The sequence below is a fragment of the Narcine bancroftii genome, chromosome 3, assembly GCF_036971445.1.
Source record: "Narcine bancroftii isolate sNarBan1 chromosome 3, sNarBan1.hap1, whole genome shotgun sequence".
In the NCBI taxonomy this organism is placed as follows: Eukaryota; Metazoa; Chordata; class Chondrichthyes; order Torpediniformes; family Narcinidae; genus Narcine; species Narcine bancroftii.
In genome coordinates this window covers 176,498,397-176,515,027 of record NC_091471.1, presented here as the reverse complement: position 1 = coordinate 176,515,027, position 16,631 = coordinate 176,498,397, and the positions used below count along the sequence as shown (strand labels likewise).

Below are 16,631 nucleotides of genomic sequence, written 5' to 3'. Positions count from 1 at the left end.
CTTCCTTCAGGACAAGGGAAAGGATGGCACTAAGATCAGCTAGGGCTGAACTCTCCTGTGCAATCCGAAAGGCAAAGGGTACGGACAGAAGATGCACAGACAGCTGTGCAACACGAGGCGCAGTGGCAAGGAATCAAAAATATTATGGATCACAAGTCAACCTTGTGAATTGAAGACAATGACGCCTCCCTTCCGTACAGACGGAACACCTTCCATGCACAGTCTGATGATAAGAACAGGATGATGCCAAAGAAAGTTCTGTGTCCCCCTGATGGAAGGGCCCCCTTCATAGCTGCAGCCGAGGTGAGGAGAACCCTATCCAAGTGAACCCTCACAAGGCAGTTGGTACAGACAACCTACCTGGTAGGGTACTTAAGGACTGCACAGACTAAAGTCTTCACTGACATCTTCCAACACCTCATTGCAGCAATCTATCATTCCCACAGGGTTCAAGACAGCCACCATCACCCTGGTACCCAAGGGGGCAACAATAACAGGCCTCAATGACTACCGCCCTGTGGCACTGACCACCACCATTATGACATGGTTCGAGTATTTGGTTATGGAATGCATCAAAGCACACCTCCCAGAGTTGTTGGATCCATTTCAATTTGCCTATAGAAGAAACTGTTCCACGGACGATGCTGTAGCCTTGTCCCTTCACTCTGTCCTGGCCCACCTGAGAATGAAACCTCATACACCAGACTGCTGTTTATTGACCTGCTCGGCGCTTAATACGATCGTTCCCCAGAGGCTGGTGGAGAAACTGTCCTCACTGGGACTCAACACCCCTCCCTGTAACTGGATCCTGGACTTCCTAATGGGCACAGTAATCTAAAACTAGAGGGCATAGATTTAAAATATTTCAAGATTTTTTTTTCATTCATAGGTTGGTTAGAATCTGGAATGCACTACCTGTGCTTAGTAAATATCTAGATGAGCACCTGAAATGTCAAGACATAGAAGCCTACAATGGGATTAATGTGGATGGGTATTTAATACTTGGCATGATTTAGTGGGGCAAAGAGCCTGTTCATATGCTGTATGACATTTTTCTACAACTATCACTAACCAGATGTGACTAGGCAAAAAGGATGGTCAAAGTTGGTCCACACAAGCTGAGCATCTATTCACAAGAGACTGTGATGCTGGAATCTGGAACAAAAACCATTGGAGCAAATCCGTAAGTTGAACACATGTGAGATTATTGATATTTGGCTCAAGATCCTGCATCAGGCCTTTCTTTTGCTCCCACTGATGAGCTCCTCCAGAAGTTTATTTTTGCAAATTGATAAGTTTGCCCTCTTTTGTACATGTGAACACAAACCAGCAATATATTAAAATAAATAATTATAGTTGTTCTCTCTGATAAAACAAAGAAAAATCAGTATGTCCAAACATTACCTTCTCTTGCACAGAAATAAAGTCCCTGTAGAAATTCTCATCAATTTTCTCTCTCAAGTACAAATCATTCAGTTCTATTCTTAATAATTGAAGAAACATCTAAAGAAGAGATTGATGAATTCACAGTAAATATTTGGCATACACAAGATACATCTTTCCTGTTTTCAATTTGAACGTTCTCCATAAAATGTGCTACAATCTGCATCGTCTTACATGGAAGATAAAGCAGTCTAGGACATTAAAAAAATATACCGGGAACTGTCAGTCAATTGTGTGGAATTGGGTGCCACAGGATCATGGACTGAAAGGGCCTGTTAACATGCTTTATGTTTTTATGCATCTACAGGTATGTTGCACAAGATGCTAATGCATAATCTATTGTGACTTATGCAAGGTGGAACTCTGGAATGAGACATCTTGAAAATCTACAAGGAGGGGGTTGGGAGTTTAATTCAATAGCATTGTGCTGGGAAGATACTTGTCCACCAATCTGGAATGGGACCATATAACCCAGAAGAGGAATCTGGTATGATACAAGACAATTATTCTTGTTTTAGATATTCAACATTCTATTCACAGTCTATGGCAAATGTGGACATACCGTATATTTCTCTTGATATATTTCTGAATGTAGTTGTCTCAGGTCTTGCAGTGCAAGTCTGAAAAGGGCAAGATCTGCACCAGAACTGCCAATATGAAGGTGCAAGAAAATGCAAATGAACAACACTGCACAACATTAAATACATTCTGAGAAACTCAAAACTCTTCTGTGGAGTTAGAACAGAGGTCATTACTCGACTACCCTATATCATCCTGTTTTTACCTCCACAGTCAAATGGACAGCATTTCACATGGAACCCAGCTGCCAGCACATCACATAGCTTAAGTCAGCCCAGTCTAGGCGGCTGGCTGTGCTAAAAGAACAGTGAAAGCAAATGAGGTGCCACATTCAGCTGTCACAGTTATTCATGCCTTTTATCATTAAATTTAAAAAAAATCATACGACTTGAAAAATAATTAATAATTTAAATGACCAAAACCATTTAAATATTAAAACAGCAAGACGCCCATATTTGGGAACAATTAAAACATTTTTGACTAAATTAAATAAAAAGCTTGTGCCATCTTTTCTTCTCCTTCAGCCAATTTCTTCCAATGATCAATGGACCTCATGACCAACTGCAAATGTTTTGGGCAGATTTCTCCAGGCAGAAGACACTCCTTTTGGGTCTAGCTGAGCCAAAGGGGGACTTAACCGTATTTTAAAATGAAGGCTTTGTTAAATGTATGAACATGGTTTTTAGTTAGTCCACATCTTCTAAGGTTAAACAATTGAAACCTATGCCACATTTTAGCCAACATAAGGACTGAATCATATTTGTATTGTCAAATTCTGTTTCACCTGAATTTTAGTCTTGCACAAACACAAATAATGCATGTTTTGTCCCAGTAGACATTTACTGATAATAATTTACCTTGATTGGACCAGTATTTCTGGAAAAAATGTTACCATCAAAATTGCTTTATCCTCATGACATGTTTCAGGATCCAGTGGTGAATAATTTCCTGAAAAATAATAGGAACCTCTTCCATCCATTTGACCAGATGACTTTTCCCCAGATAAAATAAAATCTTCCTTCATTATTTTGCTGCAGTCTCTCAGTTTCAAGTTCTCTAATAGAGAAGGATTAGATGATCCATCTGCTAGTGGCTGCAATAAATGGCACAGTTATTAATAAGTAAGAAGAGTGATATATTAATCATCTTCAAAAAATATCCCTTGTGGATTGAGAGGAATAATTTCTTTACCCAGAGATTGGTGAACCTGTGAAATCCTCTGCCAAGTGGGGGATCACAACATCACAAGATAAAGGAACAGAAGTAGGCCATTTGGCCCATCAAGTCTGCTCCGCAAATCCACCCTGAGCTGAACTGTTATCACATCTAGTTTCAAGTTCTGGCCTTTTCCCCATATCTTTTGACTAATTAGATACTTAACAATCTCCCCCTTTGATCGGGCCTCCACAGCTGTATGTGGCAATGAATTCCACAAATCCATGACCCTCTGGCTAAAGAAATTTCTCCTCATCTGTTTTAAATGGGTATATTTTAATTCTAGGACTGTGCCTCTTGTCCTGGATTCACCCACCAAGGGAAACATCTTATTCACATCTATTTGTCCATTCCTTTCAGCATTTTAAATATTTCTAGAAGATCCCCTCTTATTCTTCTATACTCCAATGAATACAGTCCAAGAGCTGCTAAGCGTTGATGTATGTAAACTAGTTTCTGGACACAAAAGTTATCAAGGTATACAGGTCCCCCCTGATTCTATGAGCACCCAACCTATTGGCAGCCTACCTATACGGATGAGGGTTTGAAAAAAAAACAGCAGGATGTGTGGGAAAGGATTTTCCAATTGCTACTGGGCTGGAAGCATCTTCTGGCAGGTAGAAGGCATTTCCACATGCCTTCTCTTCTCACCCTCTCCCTGAGCTGCAACAATCAAGAGTTAAGTAAAGCTGAGCAGAGCTGTGAGTGCTGAGCACATTCACTCGCTGTTAGGAATAAACCCAGTCATAACCAGAGACTTCCTGTATTACACTTGAGTGTAGAACTGAAGGCTTTTTAAAAAAAATGCAGAATAGATATAGTGGAATGATTCAAAGGATAAAGAACTCAAGATAGAATGGGGAAGCAGAGTTCATTCTTCCCAAACAGACAGTTGCAATAATAACCAATAGAGGAACCCCATTGTAATCTGGAAATTTAGTGCATGGGAAAAGAATGAGAATGTGGTTTTAGACAAAAGATCAGTCTTTAACTGATAGATTGATGGTCTGAATAATCTACAATTCCAGGACTTGAAAAGGAAAGTCTGCAGATGCTGTGATTGTAGTTCAAAACACAAAAATGCTGGAAAAACTCTTGATGCTGCTTTATCCTGATGCTTCTCCAGCAAGTCTGTACAAAAGGATTCTGCTCCCGATAGCTGTTTATCACTTGAATTTTTCATGAGTCTAAAATGAACAACAACAGTGGGTAGACAAGGATTATAACCTCTTCGTACTGATCTCCATTTTGAATTTTGTCTATTTAACTTGGAAAGTTAGATTATTCATTCTGATTATTTCAAATTAATGTCGAACATAAACTAACAAATTGCCGAGCCAGATTTCTAAACAAGCTGAGTACGAGAGTTTAATTCTAGGAATAAGTATACATTATAAATCTAAAATATAAAATAAGTTAACAATTGCTGTAAATGAATGCAAAGTAAAATAACTTTCATTTGGGTGTTGAATGATAATAATTGTTACTGTTATAAAAAGAAGTGCATCACTTACCCTAAATTTTTGATTAATGGGATATATGACTCTCGCTTTCAGTGCAAAAGCAGCTATATTACTATTGATTGATATTTCATCTTCCTGCAAAGTAAGAATATTAAATATCGAAATATATTCTTCTGTTGAAGCATGTATGTTCCCTATCTTAGTGGGGTGCTCTTCAAACAATAAAAAGTATGCAAGCCATGTTTATAATTCAGGCATTTACATCGACAATAGCTCATTTAGAAGCTGTCACTAGAATTTAGTGGACTTGGTGAGAGTTGTGACTGAAAAAATAGCATGATGAACAACTGCAAATAACAGAAAATTGGGAACCACCTACTTTTAAAACAGAAATGTTTATTATAAATCTTTTTTTGAAAACTTTATTTATAATCAATAGTAGATAATACATGTAAAATATAATGTAATACATATTTTATCCCATAATACCCCCTTCCTCCACCCTATCCCACCCCCCTACTAATCTACCCCAGTTTATTATAAATCTTAGGAAATTTAATGGCTTCAAAATGTAAAAGTAAAGGTTTACTTACTGAAGCACAAAATTTTATTATTTTCCAAAGAACTAAGTTAATAGAAATTTGAAATCGCCAAAGAATATATTCCATTTTAAGAAGAAAATGTTAGCCTTTGCAGGAGTCTAATTTAGTAAATTTATTTTTTATTTAAAAAAATTCTGATGTACAGCATCACAACAGGCATTTCTAGCCCACGAGCCTGTGCTACCCAAATACACCCAATTAACCCACACCTCCAGTACATCTTGACGGTGGGAGGAAACTGGAGCCCCCAGAGGAAACCAACGCAGACATGGGGAGAACATGCTAAGTCCTTACAGACAGCGCAGGATTTGAACCCTGGTTCCAATCGGTGGGACCTTAACAGCATTGCCCTAACTCCTACACTAGCTGATCTGCCATATTTAAAGAATCAAATAATTTTAACATGAACTTATTAATGATCATTCCTGATAAAGATTTTTAAAAGCTTTTTAATCATGAAAGGAAGTTCAAGCATTGATTTTGGAAACTATTCACATAAGACCAAATGCACATGAAAAATACATTGAATCATAGAATGCTAGAGCACAGAAAAACAGGTCATTTGGCCCAATGCTGTCCAAATACCTATATATCCTATCTCAGAACTCCTTCCAATAATTTACCAACTACTGATGTCAGGCTCACTGGCCTATAGTTACCTGATTTACTTTTGGAGCCTTTCTTAAACAGCGGGACAACATGAGCTACTCTCCAATCCTCCGGCACCTCTCCCGTGGCCAAGGACATTTAAAAAATATCCATCTGGCCTCCTGCAATTTCAACACTTGTCTCCCTCAACATCCAAGGGAATATCCTATCCAGGCCAGGGGATTTGTCTGCCTTTTTTCACTGCAAAGCAGCAATCACCTCCTCCTCCTCCTTAATCTCCATCTGTTCCAACCTATTTTCCCTTCCATCCATATGCACTAAGCCAGTTTTCTGAGTAAATACTGATGCAAAAAATGTTAAAGATCTCCCCCATTTCATGAGGGTCCACACATAGTTGACCACTCTGATCCTTTAGGGGACAAATTTTGTCCCTTGTTATCCTCTTACTCTAAATATGAAACCCTTTCACATTTACCTTCACATTATCAGCCAAAGCACCCTCATGCCTTCTTTTTGCCTCTGTGATTTCCTTCTTTAGTATTCTCTTACACACACACATATATATATATATATATATATACACACACACACACATATATATAAAAGAAAAAGAAAAAAAATCCCCCTTCAGCCAAGCCAGAAAAAAAGAAAAAAAGAAAGGATATTTTAAAAAAGTTAAATATACATTAAAATCTAATCAATATAAATTGAAGTGTAAATATTCTGAGTATAACAGCCACTTATTAATAAAAAAATTATAATTATCATGTGAAACATAAATAATTTTTCCATTATTAAACAATATTTCATCTCATTATGCCATCTATTAATATCAATCATATTTGTATTTTTCCACGTACTAGCAATACATTTTTTCGCTATAGATAAAGCTAAATATACAAAAGCAAGCTGAAATTTATCTAATCCCAAACCATTTAGAGGTTGCAAACTACCCAATAAAAATACTGTTGGATCTAAAACTATTTTTATCTTATACAAATATTCTAAAAACGATTGAATTTTCTTCCAAAAAGATTGTATATGTATACATGACCAAACAGCATGAAAAAAAGTTCCAACCGTATAAGCACATCTAAAACACAGATCTAATTAATTAAAACCATATTTTTTTTTTAAATTTCAGGTGTCAAATATAATTGATGTAAAAAATTGTAATTAATCATTGCATAATGTGCATTTATCAATCTAGTTACATTATCATAACAGATATCTAATCCTCTTCAGAAAAAATAAAACCAATATCCGCTTCCCATTGAATTTTAGATCTATCCCAACCCTTTTTATCTATACTATCCTGTAATATTTGATATAAATGAAATATAACCCTTCTCTGGTACCATCATAAGAAAAGTCTCAAATTTAGTCATTTTAGGTAAAATCATCTCTCTACCAAACATACATTTTACTTAAGATCGAATTTGATAATAAAGAAATAAAGAATTCTTATCAATACCAAAATCTTCCCTCATCTGATTAAAAGATAAAAACTTACCCTCTTTAAAACAATTTCCCAAATTTTTCACACCTTTAAATCTCCAATGCAATAAACTTTGATTATGTATTGAAAAAGAAATAAGTTGATTATTATACAACGGAGTCAAAGCCAATAATTTACACCTAGAACCTATCATTTTATTTTTCTTTATCCATAACTTCATTAAATGTTTTAGTATAGGCACATTATATTGTAACAAATTCATATTCCACCTAAACAAAAATTGATATATTTCAAATTCAGAAATACATGCCATCTCAATTTTAGCCCAACTAGGAGGCCGTACAAATCTATCAATGAACTAATAAATTTAAGTTGGGCTGCCTCATAATAATTTTGAAAATGTGGTAAACGTAATCCCCCTAACTCATATTTCCAAGTTAATTTATTCAAAGCTACTCTCGAAAATTTACCCCTCCATAAAAACTCCCTAACCATTTTATTAAATCTCAAAAAAAAAATTTTATCAAGTAAATACGGAATAGATTAAAACAAATATTGTATACGCGGAAAGATATTCATCTTAATTGTATTTATCCTACCCATTAAATTAATAGGTAAATCTTTACATTTAATCAAATCAGTTTTAATTTTTTTTTCATTAATGGAGCATAATTTATATAAAGATTGATAATTAACATTCAAAATTATACCCAGATATTTAATTCGATCAGTCCATTTCAAATTAATAATATTCTTATAAACTGAATAATCTCCTTCACTTACCAGTAATACTTCACTTTTTTCCCAATTAACTTTATATCCAGAAAGACATCCATATTGTATTAAACATTCCTTCAAATTCAAAAGTGACTGAGCTGGATTTGTTAAATACACCAATCTTCTTCTTTGGCTTGGCTTCGCGGACGAAGATTTATGGAGGGGTAAAAGTCCACGTCAGCTGCAGGCTCGTTTGTGGCTGACAAGTCCGATGCGGGACAGGCAGGCACGGTTGCAGCGGTTGCAAGGGAAAATCATCAGCAAATAAATTAATTTTATATTCCTCATCTAAAACTTTCATACCTTGTATCTGTGTATTTTGTCTTATCAACTGTGCCAAAGGTTCAATCACTAACGCAAACAAAACTGGTGATAAAGGACAACCTTGACGAGTTGATCGAGTTAACTTAAAAGATTCCGAAATCAAACCATTCGTTAATACTCTAGCTACCGGTTTACTATATAGAGCCCTAACCCAATCAATAAAAGAAGGACCAAACTTAAATTTCTCCAAAACTTTAAAGAAAAAATTCCATTCAACTCTATCAAATGCTTTTTCTGCATCTAAGGATATCACCATCAGATGATCTAAAGATTGTCGAAATCTACTAATCAAGCTAATCACTCGCAAAATATTATCCGAAGCATATCTATTCTTTATAAAACCTGTTTGATCAATATGAATCAACTTTGGTAAAAATTTAGCCAATCTATTCGCTAATACTTTAGCTATTATTTTATAGTCTACATTTAACAATGAAATTGGTCTGTATGAAGATACCTTCAAAGGATCTCTATCTTTTTTAGGAATTACTGTAATTAAAGCACTAGAACAAGACTCAGGTAAATCATAATGCTTTTCAACTTAATGTAATATATCCCTAAACACTGTAGATAAATCATCATTAAAATTTTTATAAAATTCAACCGAAAATCCATCATCACCAGGCGATTTACCATTTGTCATTTCCAGCATAGCCATTTTAATTTTCAAATCAGTAAATGGTTCTTCTAACTCTTGTATATCTCCATCCTCTAATATCGGTAAATTCAACTATGATTTTTTTTTTTTAAATCAATCGATCCAGTTTCCTGTTTTCCTTCAGATGTATATAACTTTTTTATAAAATGAACAAAATTCATCATTAATGTCACGAAGTTTATAAGTAATAAGAGAATTCCGTCTAACAGCATTAATAGTCCTCGATATTTGTTCTTTCTTTAATTGCCACACCAATACCTTGTGTGCTTTCTCTCCCCATTCATAATAGCGTTGTTTAGTCCTCCTAATCACACATTCAAATTGATAAGATGGCAAGGTATTATATTTCAATTTCAGCCTAGATAATTCTATTTTCTGATCTTCTGTAGCATCTTTCTGAAATTCCTTTTCTAATTCATCGATCTGTTTCTCTAATTCAAGACTCTGATTTAATCGATTCTTTTTCATTTTAGAAGTATAACTAATTATTTGTCCTCTCAAATAGGCTTTCATAGCATCCCATAATACAAACTTACTTTGAACAGATTTAGAATTTTCTTTCAAAAAAAAATTATTTGTTTTTTTTCAAAAAATCAATAAATTCTGTATTTTTAACAACATTGTATTAAATCTCCAACAATAAGCTATTTGAATTTTCTCAGAAATTTCATATGTAAAATACAACAGAGAATGATCTGAAATCATCCTACTTTTATATTCCGCTTGTTGTATTTTCCCTTGTAAATGTGCCGACACTAAAAAGAAATCAATCCTTGAAAACGATTCATGTTTAGATGAATAAAAAGAAAAATCTTTCTCTGTCGGAATAAGACGTCTCCAAATATCTACTAAATTAAGATCTTTCATCAATGCTTGGACCTGGATTGCCATCTTGGATTTTTTAACTTTCTTTAGAGATTTATCTAATAAAGGTTCCAAAACACAATTAAAATCACCACCAACTAAAATATTATCATTAGCTTGACCCAAACATAAAAATGCATCTGAAATAAATACTTCATCATCTGCATTTGGAGCATAATTATTAAGTAAAGTCCAAAATTCACTAAAAATCTTACAATTCAATTTAAGAATACATCCTGCCTTTTCCTCCATTGATTGTAATTCAAAAGATAAATTTTTATGTATCAAAATTGCTACATCTTTAGCTCTAGAATTAAATGAAGAAGAATATACATGCCCAACCCAATCCCTTTTTAATTTCATGCTTTCCTTCACATTCAAATGTGTTTCTTGTAAAAAGGCAATATCAATTTTCATTTTCATAATATATGCCAAGATTCGCTTACGTTTAATCTGACTATTTAATCCTCGAACATTAAAAGTAGCAAACTTCAACTTTGACATATCTTCTTTGGCTTGGCTTCACGGACGAAGATTTATGGAGGGGTATGTCCACGTCTGCTGCAGGCTCGTTGGTGACTGACACGTCCGATGTGGGACGGGCAGGCACGGTTGCAGCGGTTGCAAGGGAAAATTGGTTGGTTGGGGTTTTTCCTCCTTTGTCTTTTGTCAGTGAGGTGTGCTCTGTGGTCTTCTTCAAAGGAGGTGGCTGCCCACCGAACTGTGAGGGACCAAGATGCACGGTTGGAGGCGATATCAGCCCACTGGCAGTGGTCAGTGGGTAGCTATTGAGGGACAGGATGGTTTAGATTGTTTAAATACTGAACGCTTACGGCATCTTGAGTGACATATGTCAGGCTTCTTTGTTCCAGGTCCTCCATCTTGTGCTCCTGCTGGTCTGGCTTAACTGCTGCTGTGATGCCAGCAATTGGATTTGTAATGTCGAGGACATTCCGAGGGAGTTGCCCATGGGGGACACGGCCCGATGTATCCACTAATATATCTGATATTGTTAAGCATGTTTCAAAATCTGTTCGTGAGCTTCAGTGTCTGGGTATTGTGGCCCACAAGGATAGTTTGAATCCTTTTTCATGGTTAAATGGTATATTTGGGGGATTGGACCACAATATTCTCCATTGGTTGCTCGCATTATTGTTTATTTTTGTGCTTATTATAGTTTAAGTTTCTCTTTTTCGCTCCTTCTGTACTTAAATGCTTGTTAGGTCTCGTAAGTGACAGGCTGCGACCAAGGGGAGGAATGTAATGGAGGATTTAGACCAGCTTATCCAAGAAGGGATGCAGTTGCATCAGAAGACATAATCTAAATTTACACTATGGGGCCCAGGGATGCATATGAATCAGTAGACATTATCCAACTTAAACCATGAGGCCCAGAGATGCAGTTGTCTTTTGTTGGTCTCAGACTGTCAGGAGACCTTGAAGATAATTAAATCATTTGTTCACAGAGATAAGATCTGAAGTAAACAACTTTTGGGTAATATAAGCCATGGTCCCACTGCTGAAGTTTGAGACACTCCAAGAGGTGGCAACATCTCTCAGCAAGAAGAACAACTTCAAGAGTCCAGCTAACGTCCTGGAGAAGCTGCTACCGGCGCCCAGACAACCTACTACAAGTGTGCAGTCGCCACCTCGCTTTGGCAGTTGGGACCAGTCCAGGCATTGATAAGTATAATTGGGAAGGGCTTGCATGTTGTAGTGTGAATTCAGCTTTAGATTTAGTAATAAAGACTTGTATAAACTGAACTGCTCTCGGTGTGTGTGTCTATTTTCTTTCGGTAGCTCAAACACTGTGACCAATCTAAAACAAACAAAATGAGAGGTATAAGTTTACCCAAGACAATATTACTAAATACCAATAATATCTTTATATAAAAACTCAAATAAACGTATATAGGCCCTCCAATAAAAAAAATCACAAATTAAAAACTAAGAAAAAAGTTTAAAAAAATAATAAAGAACCCACCCCCCCCCAAAAAAAAACTACCAAAAGGTAGTAATGCCCTAAACAAAAATTGGATGTGGATCACCCACCAGTGGCTGATGACTAGTAAAGGACTTAGTGCAAATCTCTCCCTCCCCAGCCAAACAATTTATAACATCAAAATATCATAATAACAAGAAAAAAATAAAATAAAAAAATTCTTCTTTTCATCCAAAAGACTCCAGTCTCGAAGATCCCATTTCGGGATTTTCCCATTCCCAATTTTCCCATTTCTGCCATTTCTTCCGTTTCCAGAGCTACCAAATTTTCCTTTAGGAAATAATGGTGAACTATGTCTTTGTCCTCTTATATCTGGCAATGAGTCAGCAAAAATCTTTGCTTCACAATCAGTTTCAAAAAACCAAAATTGATAGTCTCTGTAAAACACCTTCAACACTGCAGGGTAACGAAAAGTAGACTTATAACCTTTACGCCAGAAAACTTTTTAACCGGATTGAATCGACGTCGATGTTGAATGACATCTTGACTCAGATCAGGATAGAAAAAGACACCTCTATTCTGAATCAATAATGGGGTTTTTCGTTGTCTCGCATTTTGTACTGCAAGTCGAAGTATTGCTTCTCTATCCAAATAACTCAGACATCGAATTATTACCGGTCTCGGGGGTTGATCAGCTGAGGGTATTTTTCTTAAAGCGGCTCTTTCCAGAGCTAATCCCCCAGGGAAAAATTCTTGCCCTAATATTTGCGGAATCCAGTCTTTAAAAAAAATGAAGAGGATTTTGTCCTTCTATACCTTCTGGCAAACCAACAATTTTCACATTATTCCTTCTGCTTTGATTTTCCAAATAATCTATTTTTCTTTCTAGCTCCTTCTCACGATCTCCTAATTCTATGACTGATTTTTCCACTTTCAACACTTTTTCTGTGTTAGAAGTCACTTGTTGTTTACAGTCCAAAAAAGCAGTCTGAAATTTTTTAAAATTCTTCATAAGATGCATCCACACGTATCTTAACCATATTTAATTCTGAACTCATACCAGCATTTATTTGAACCATTTCATTCATTTGAGATGTCAACAAACTGTGGGAGCTGTTTTATAACAGCTTGAATAACTGCATTCATTTGCATACACTATGATTCGGTAAATCTCAGCTCTGCTCTCTCTGACATGGTGGCAGAACAAGGTAACTGCAGCTCCTGCTGCAATTCAACAGAAGGCATTTTAAAAGTTTTACTGCAGTCTGGACTCCCAGGAACGGCACCCCAACTTCCTCAGGGGGTCGCCGTTGGTCTCCCCCAGCATCTTGTTGTTTTCTCATCAATTCGTGAAGAAAAACGATTTCTTCAGATTGAAATGCTACCTGATGCAGTTCCAACAATGGAGTCGTCTTCCTGCGTGCTCCCTCCATTGAAATCAAAAGGCTTTCCAAATCGGGGTCCACTTCTTGGGAACACGCACCTTCTTCTGAAGAATGGGTAATTCCAGCGCCATCCTTCATTTGATGAGTAATAGTTTTTTTTTCAGCTCCCACAGGCGATCTTTGGGATTTAGGCAATGAAGAAATTGAGCTGTTTCAAGTCGTCTAGGCCCGAGATCTTCAACACTTCGAAAATGTATCTTCTTTTGAACATGAGGTTTAGTCTTTTTACCATTAGTGGCCATAATAATTCCTTAATACTTTAAACTAAAATTTAGAAAGTTTAAACTTGAAAACAAAAGGTTAAAAAAAGGGTATTTAAAAGTCTGGTCAGAGAGGTCGAGATTGCACGTCTAGACTCTACGCCATCATTAGAACCTCAACTTGAAACTAATGACATTATGGTCACCGGGCCCAAAATGCTCACCTACACAAATTTCTTTCCCCTGACTTGACTGGTTCCCTAATAGGAGGTCAAGTATTGCATCCTCTCTCGTTGGTACCTCTACATATTGATTTAGAAAACTTTCCTGTACACATTTCACAAACTCCAAGCCATCCAGTCCTTTTACAGTATGGGAGCCCCATTCAATATGCGGAAAGTTAAAATCTCCTACTGCCACAACTTTCTTTTCCTTACAATGGTCTGCTATCTCCTGACAGATTTGCACCTCCAATTCTCTCGGACTATTGGGCAGTCTATAATACAAGCCTATTAGTGTGCTCACACCTTTCCCATTCCTTAGCCTCTGTAGGCAAGTCCACAGTGTTGTGCTGTCTAAGCACATCTATGTTATTCTCCCTGACTTGCAATGCTACTCCTCCCCCTCTATTCACATCTGAAACATCGGAACCCCGGAACAATGAGCTGCCAGTCCTGCCCCTCCTGCAACCAATCTCAATGATGGCAATAGTGTCATAATCCTACGTGGTAACACTTGCTCTAGACTTGTCTGCCTTACCGATAATACTCCTTGCATTGAAATAGATACATCTGAGGTCATTTCTATCATGTACAAATATCTGGTTTCTGTCTTGTCTTTAAATGTAGTCCTCGCATGACCCTTTCCGTCCTCCAATTAAACCCCTGGAGCAGAACTAGCAAACCTACCCACAAGGATACTAGTCCCCCTCCAGTTCAGGTGCAACAGTCCCATCACAACAGGTCCCACTTTCCTTGGAACAGAGCTCAATTAGCCAGAAACATGAAGCCCTCCCACCTGAACTCTCTCTTTAGCCATCTTTTTAGTTGCATTATCTTCCTGGTTCTAGTCTCACTAGCATGTGGCACAGGTAGCACTCCTGAGATTAGCACCCTGGAGATCCTGGGGTTGACTTTTCTCCTAACTCCCCAAACTCTCCTAGCAGGACCTCCTCACCCTTCTTACCCATGTCATCAGTCCCTACATGGACCACAACATCTGGCTGCTCACCCTCCCTCCTTAGAATCGGGAGAACTGAATCAGAGATATCTCAGACCCTGGCACCAGACCATCCAAGATACTCAATCCCTCTCATAGAACCTCCCATCTGTACCCCTAATTATCAAATCACTTATAGCTACTGCACTCCTCTCCTCCCTCCTTCCCTCTGAGCTGAGGGCCCAGTCTCAGTGCCAGAGACATGACCACTACAGCTTGTCCCTGGTAGGTCATCCCCAGCAACAGTATCCAAAATGGTATACCTATTATTGATGGGAATGGCCACAGGGGTACTCTGCTCCTTCTGCGTCTTCCCCTTGCCTCCCCTGACAAAATCACCCAGCTGCCTGCCTCCTGACTCTTAGTGGTGACTGCCTCCACTAAAACTCCTCTCTACCACTGCCTCTGCCTCCTGAATGATCCGAAGTTCATCCAGTTGTAGCTCCAGTTCCCAAACTCAGTTTATCAGGAGCTGCAGCTGGGTGCTGTAATGGAAGATTCTAACCTATTTTAGTTAATCTGTTTTTTCTTAATTTCCAGCTCTTGGTTCTGCAGAGCTGAGAACCTTTTTTTAAAAAACTTGCAGCTTTGGGTTCTGCAAGGCTGAGAACCTAATTGTTTTTAGACTCAGCAGACATAAGCAAAATTCCACCGAGGGGCCAGAGATGCTGTTATCTGAAGAAAGGACATTTGTGTACCGAGAACATTTAATCTTCCTGCTTGTTTTGGTCATAGACTGTCAGAGCCTAGCTTTTTTTTAAAATTTTTTATTTTTCACACCATAAATCACAATAGCCATGATATACACTTTTTCTTTTTCACACATTTACAGTGACTTAGAGCCTAGCTTTGATGTAGAATAAACCATTGTATTAAAAATGATAAGCTGAAAATTATGTTATTCGTAATTAACCTAGCATGCTAGCTTAACTTTCATGCTGTGCTGGGAATAGGTGCTTGGGTAAGCAGTTTTTGGGTAATAAAAGGCAAGGTCCCGCTGCTGAAGGGAGAGACTCTCCGAGAGGTGGCAACATCTCTCAGCAAGAAGAAGAATTTCTGAAGTCCAGCCAACGTCCCGCTCAGGGGAGGTGGAGAAGCTGCTACCGGCGCTCTGACAACCTACTACAAGTGTGCAGTCGTTGCCTCGCTTCGGCAGTTGGGACCAGTCCAAGCATTGATAAGTATAGTTGGGAAGGGCTTGCATATTGTAGTGCGAAATCAGCTTTTGAATTTGTAATAAACATTTGTATAATCTGAACTGCTCTCGGTGTGTGTGTCTATTTTCTTTCGGTAGTTCAAACACTGTGACCAATCTAAAACGAACAAAGTGAGAGGTACAAGTTTACCCAAGACAGGTGCACCTCTTGCAGGTGTAGACATCAGCATCAAATATTGTCCCTGACTTCCCAAATCCTGCAGTCAGCAGTGATCTCCAACAGTTCCTACGTTTTTGGAACCCACCTCAAACGCGACATAATTCAGGATGCTGCTACCACTAGAGTCGCAATGGCTGCAACCAACGTAGTGGGCATGAATTTGCTGCCCTTCTGGGCAGGAATTGGCTGCAACTGGCCGAGTCACAGTTCCACATCAGAGGCATTGTCTCAGAGGATACCAAGTTCTGGCACGTCGTCAGAACCTTGGATGCTGCAGCAAAAGTAAATCCTCCCATGGAGCACATGTACGAACGCACCATTTGTATCTCAAATATGCAGGGTCTGGCTGATAGGAACCCCTCCAAGCTCGTGCACAAAATAGCAGCCCTAGCGGATGGACATACAGACTGCTTCCTCTTCGAGGCCCTGTTCCTTTCCAAGCTGCTGGTCCACGTTT

At 37.8% G+C, this 16,631-nt stretch overlaps 1 protein-coding gene across 8 annotated transcripts in view; it reads right to left on the bottom strand.

Moving 5' to 3' along the window:
* Positions 1 to 16,631, bottom strand: part of LOC138757882 (evC complex member EVC-like) — a 60,417-nt gene that overhangs the window by 36,466 nt on the left and 7,320 nt on the right. For 4 of the 8 annotated variants that reach the window (XR_011353942.1, XM_069925943.1, XM_069925944.1 and 1 more), the window contains exons 3-6: positions 4,752 to 4,835; positions 2,880 to 3,115; positions 2,006 to 2,090; positions 1,405 to 1,503 (exon numbers count right to left, since the gene is read on the bottom strand). Coding sequence is in view for 7 of the 8 variants with exons in the window: in XM_069925943.1 (XP_069782044.1) it covers positions 1,405 to 1,503; positions 2,006 to 2,090; positions 2,880 to 3,115; positions 4,752 to 4,835 (504 nt within the window). In the remaining variant the exon portion in view is untranslated. Of the gene's footprint in view, positions 1 to 1,404; positions 1,504 to 2,005; positions 2,091 to 2,879; positions 3,116 to 3,765; positions 4,208 to 4,229; positions 4,425 to 4,751; positions 4,836 to 8,153; positions 8,766 to 10,439; positions 11,813 to 16,631 lie in introns of those variants that run through there. The other 4 variants (XM_069925948.1, XM_069925945.1, XM_069925947.1 and 1 more) reach the window with 4 other exon arrangements.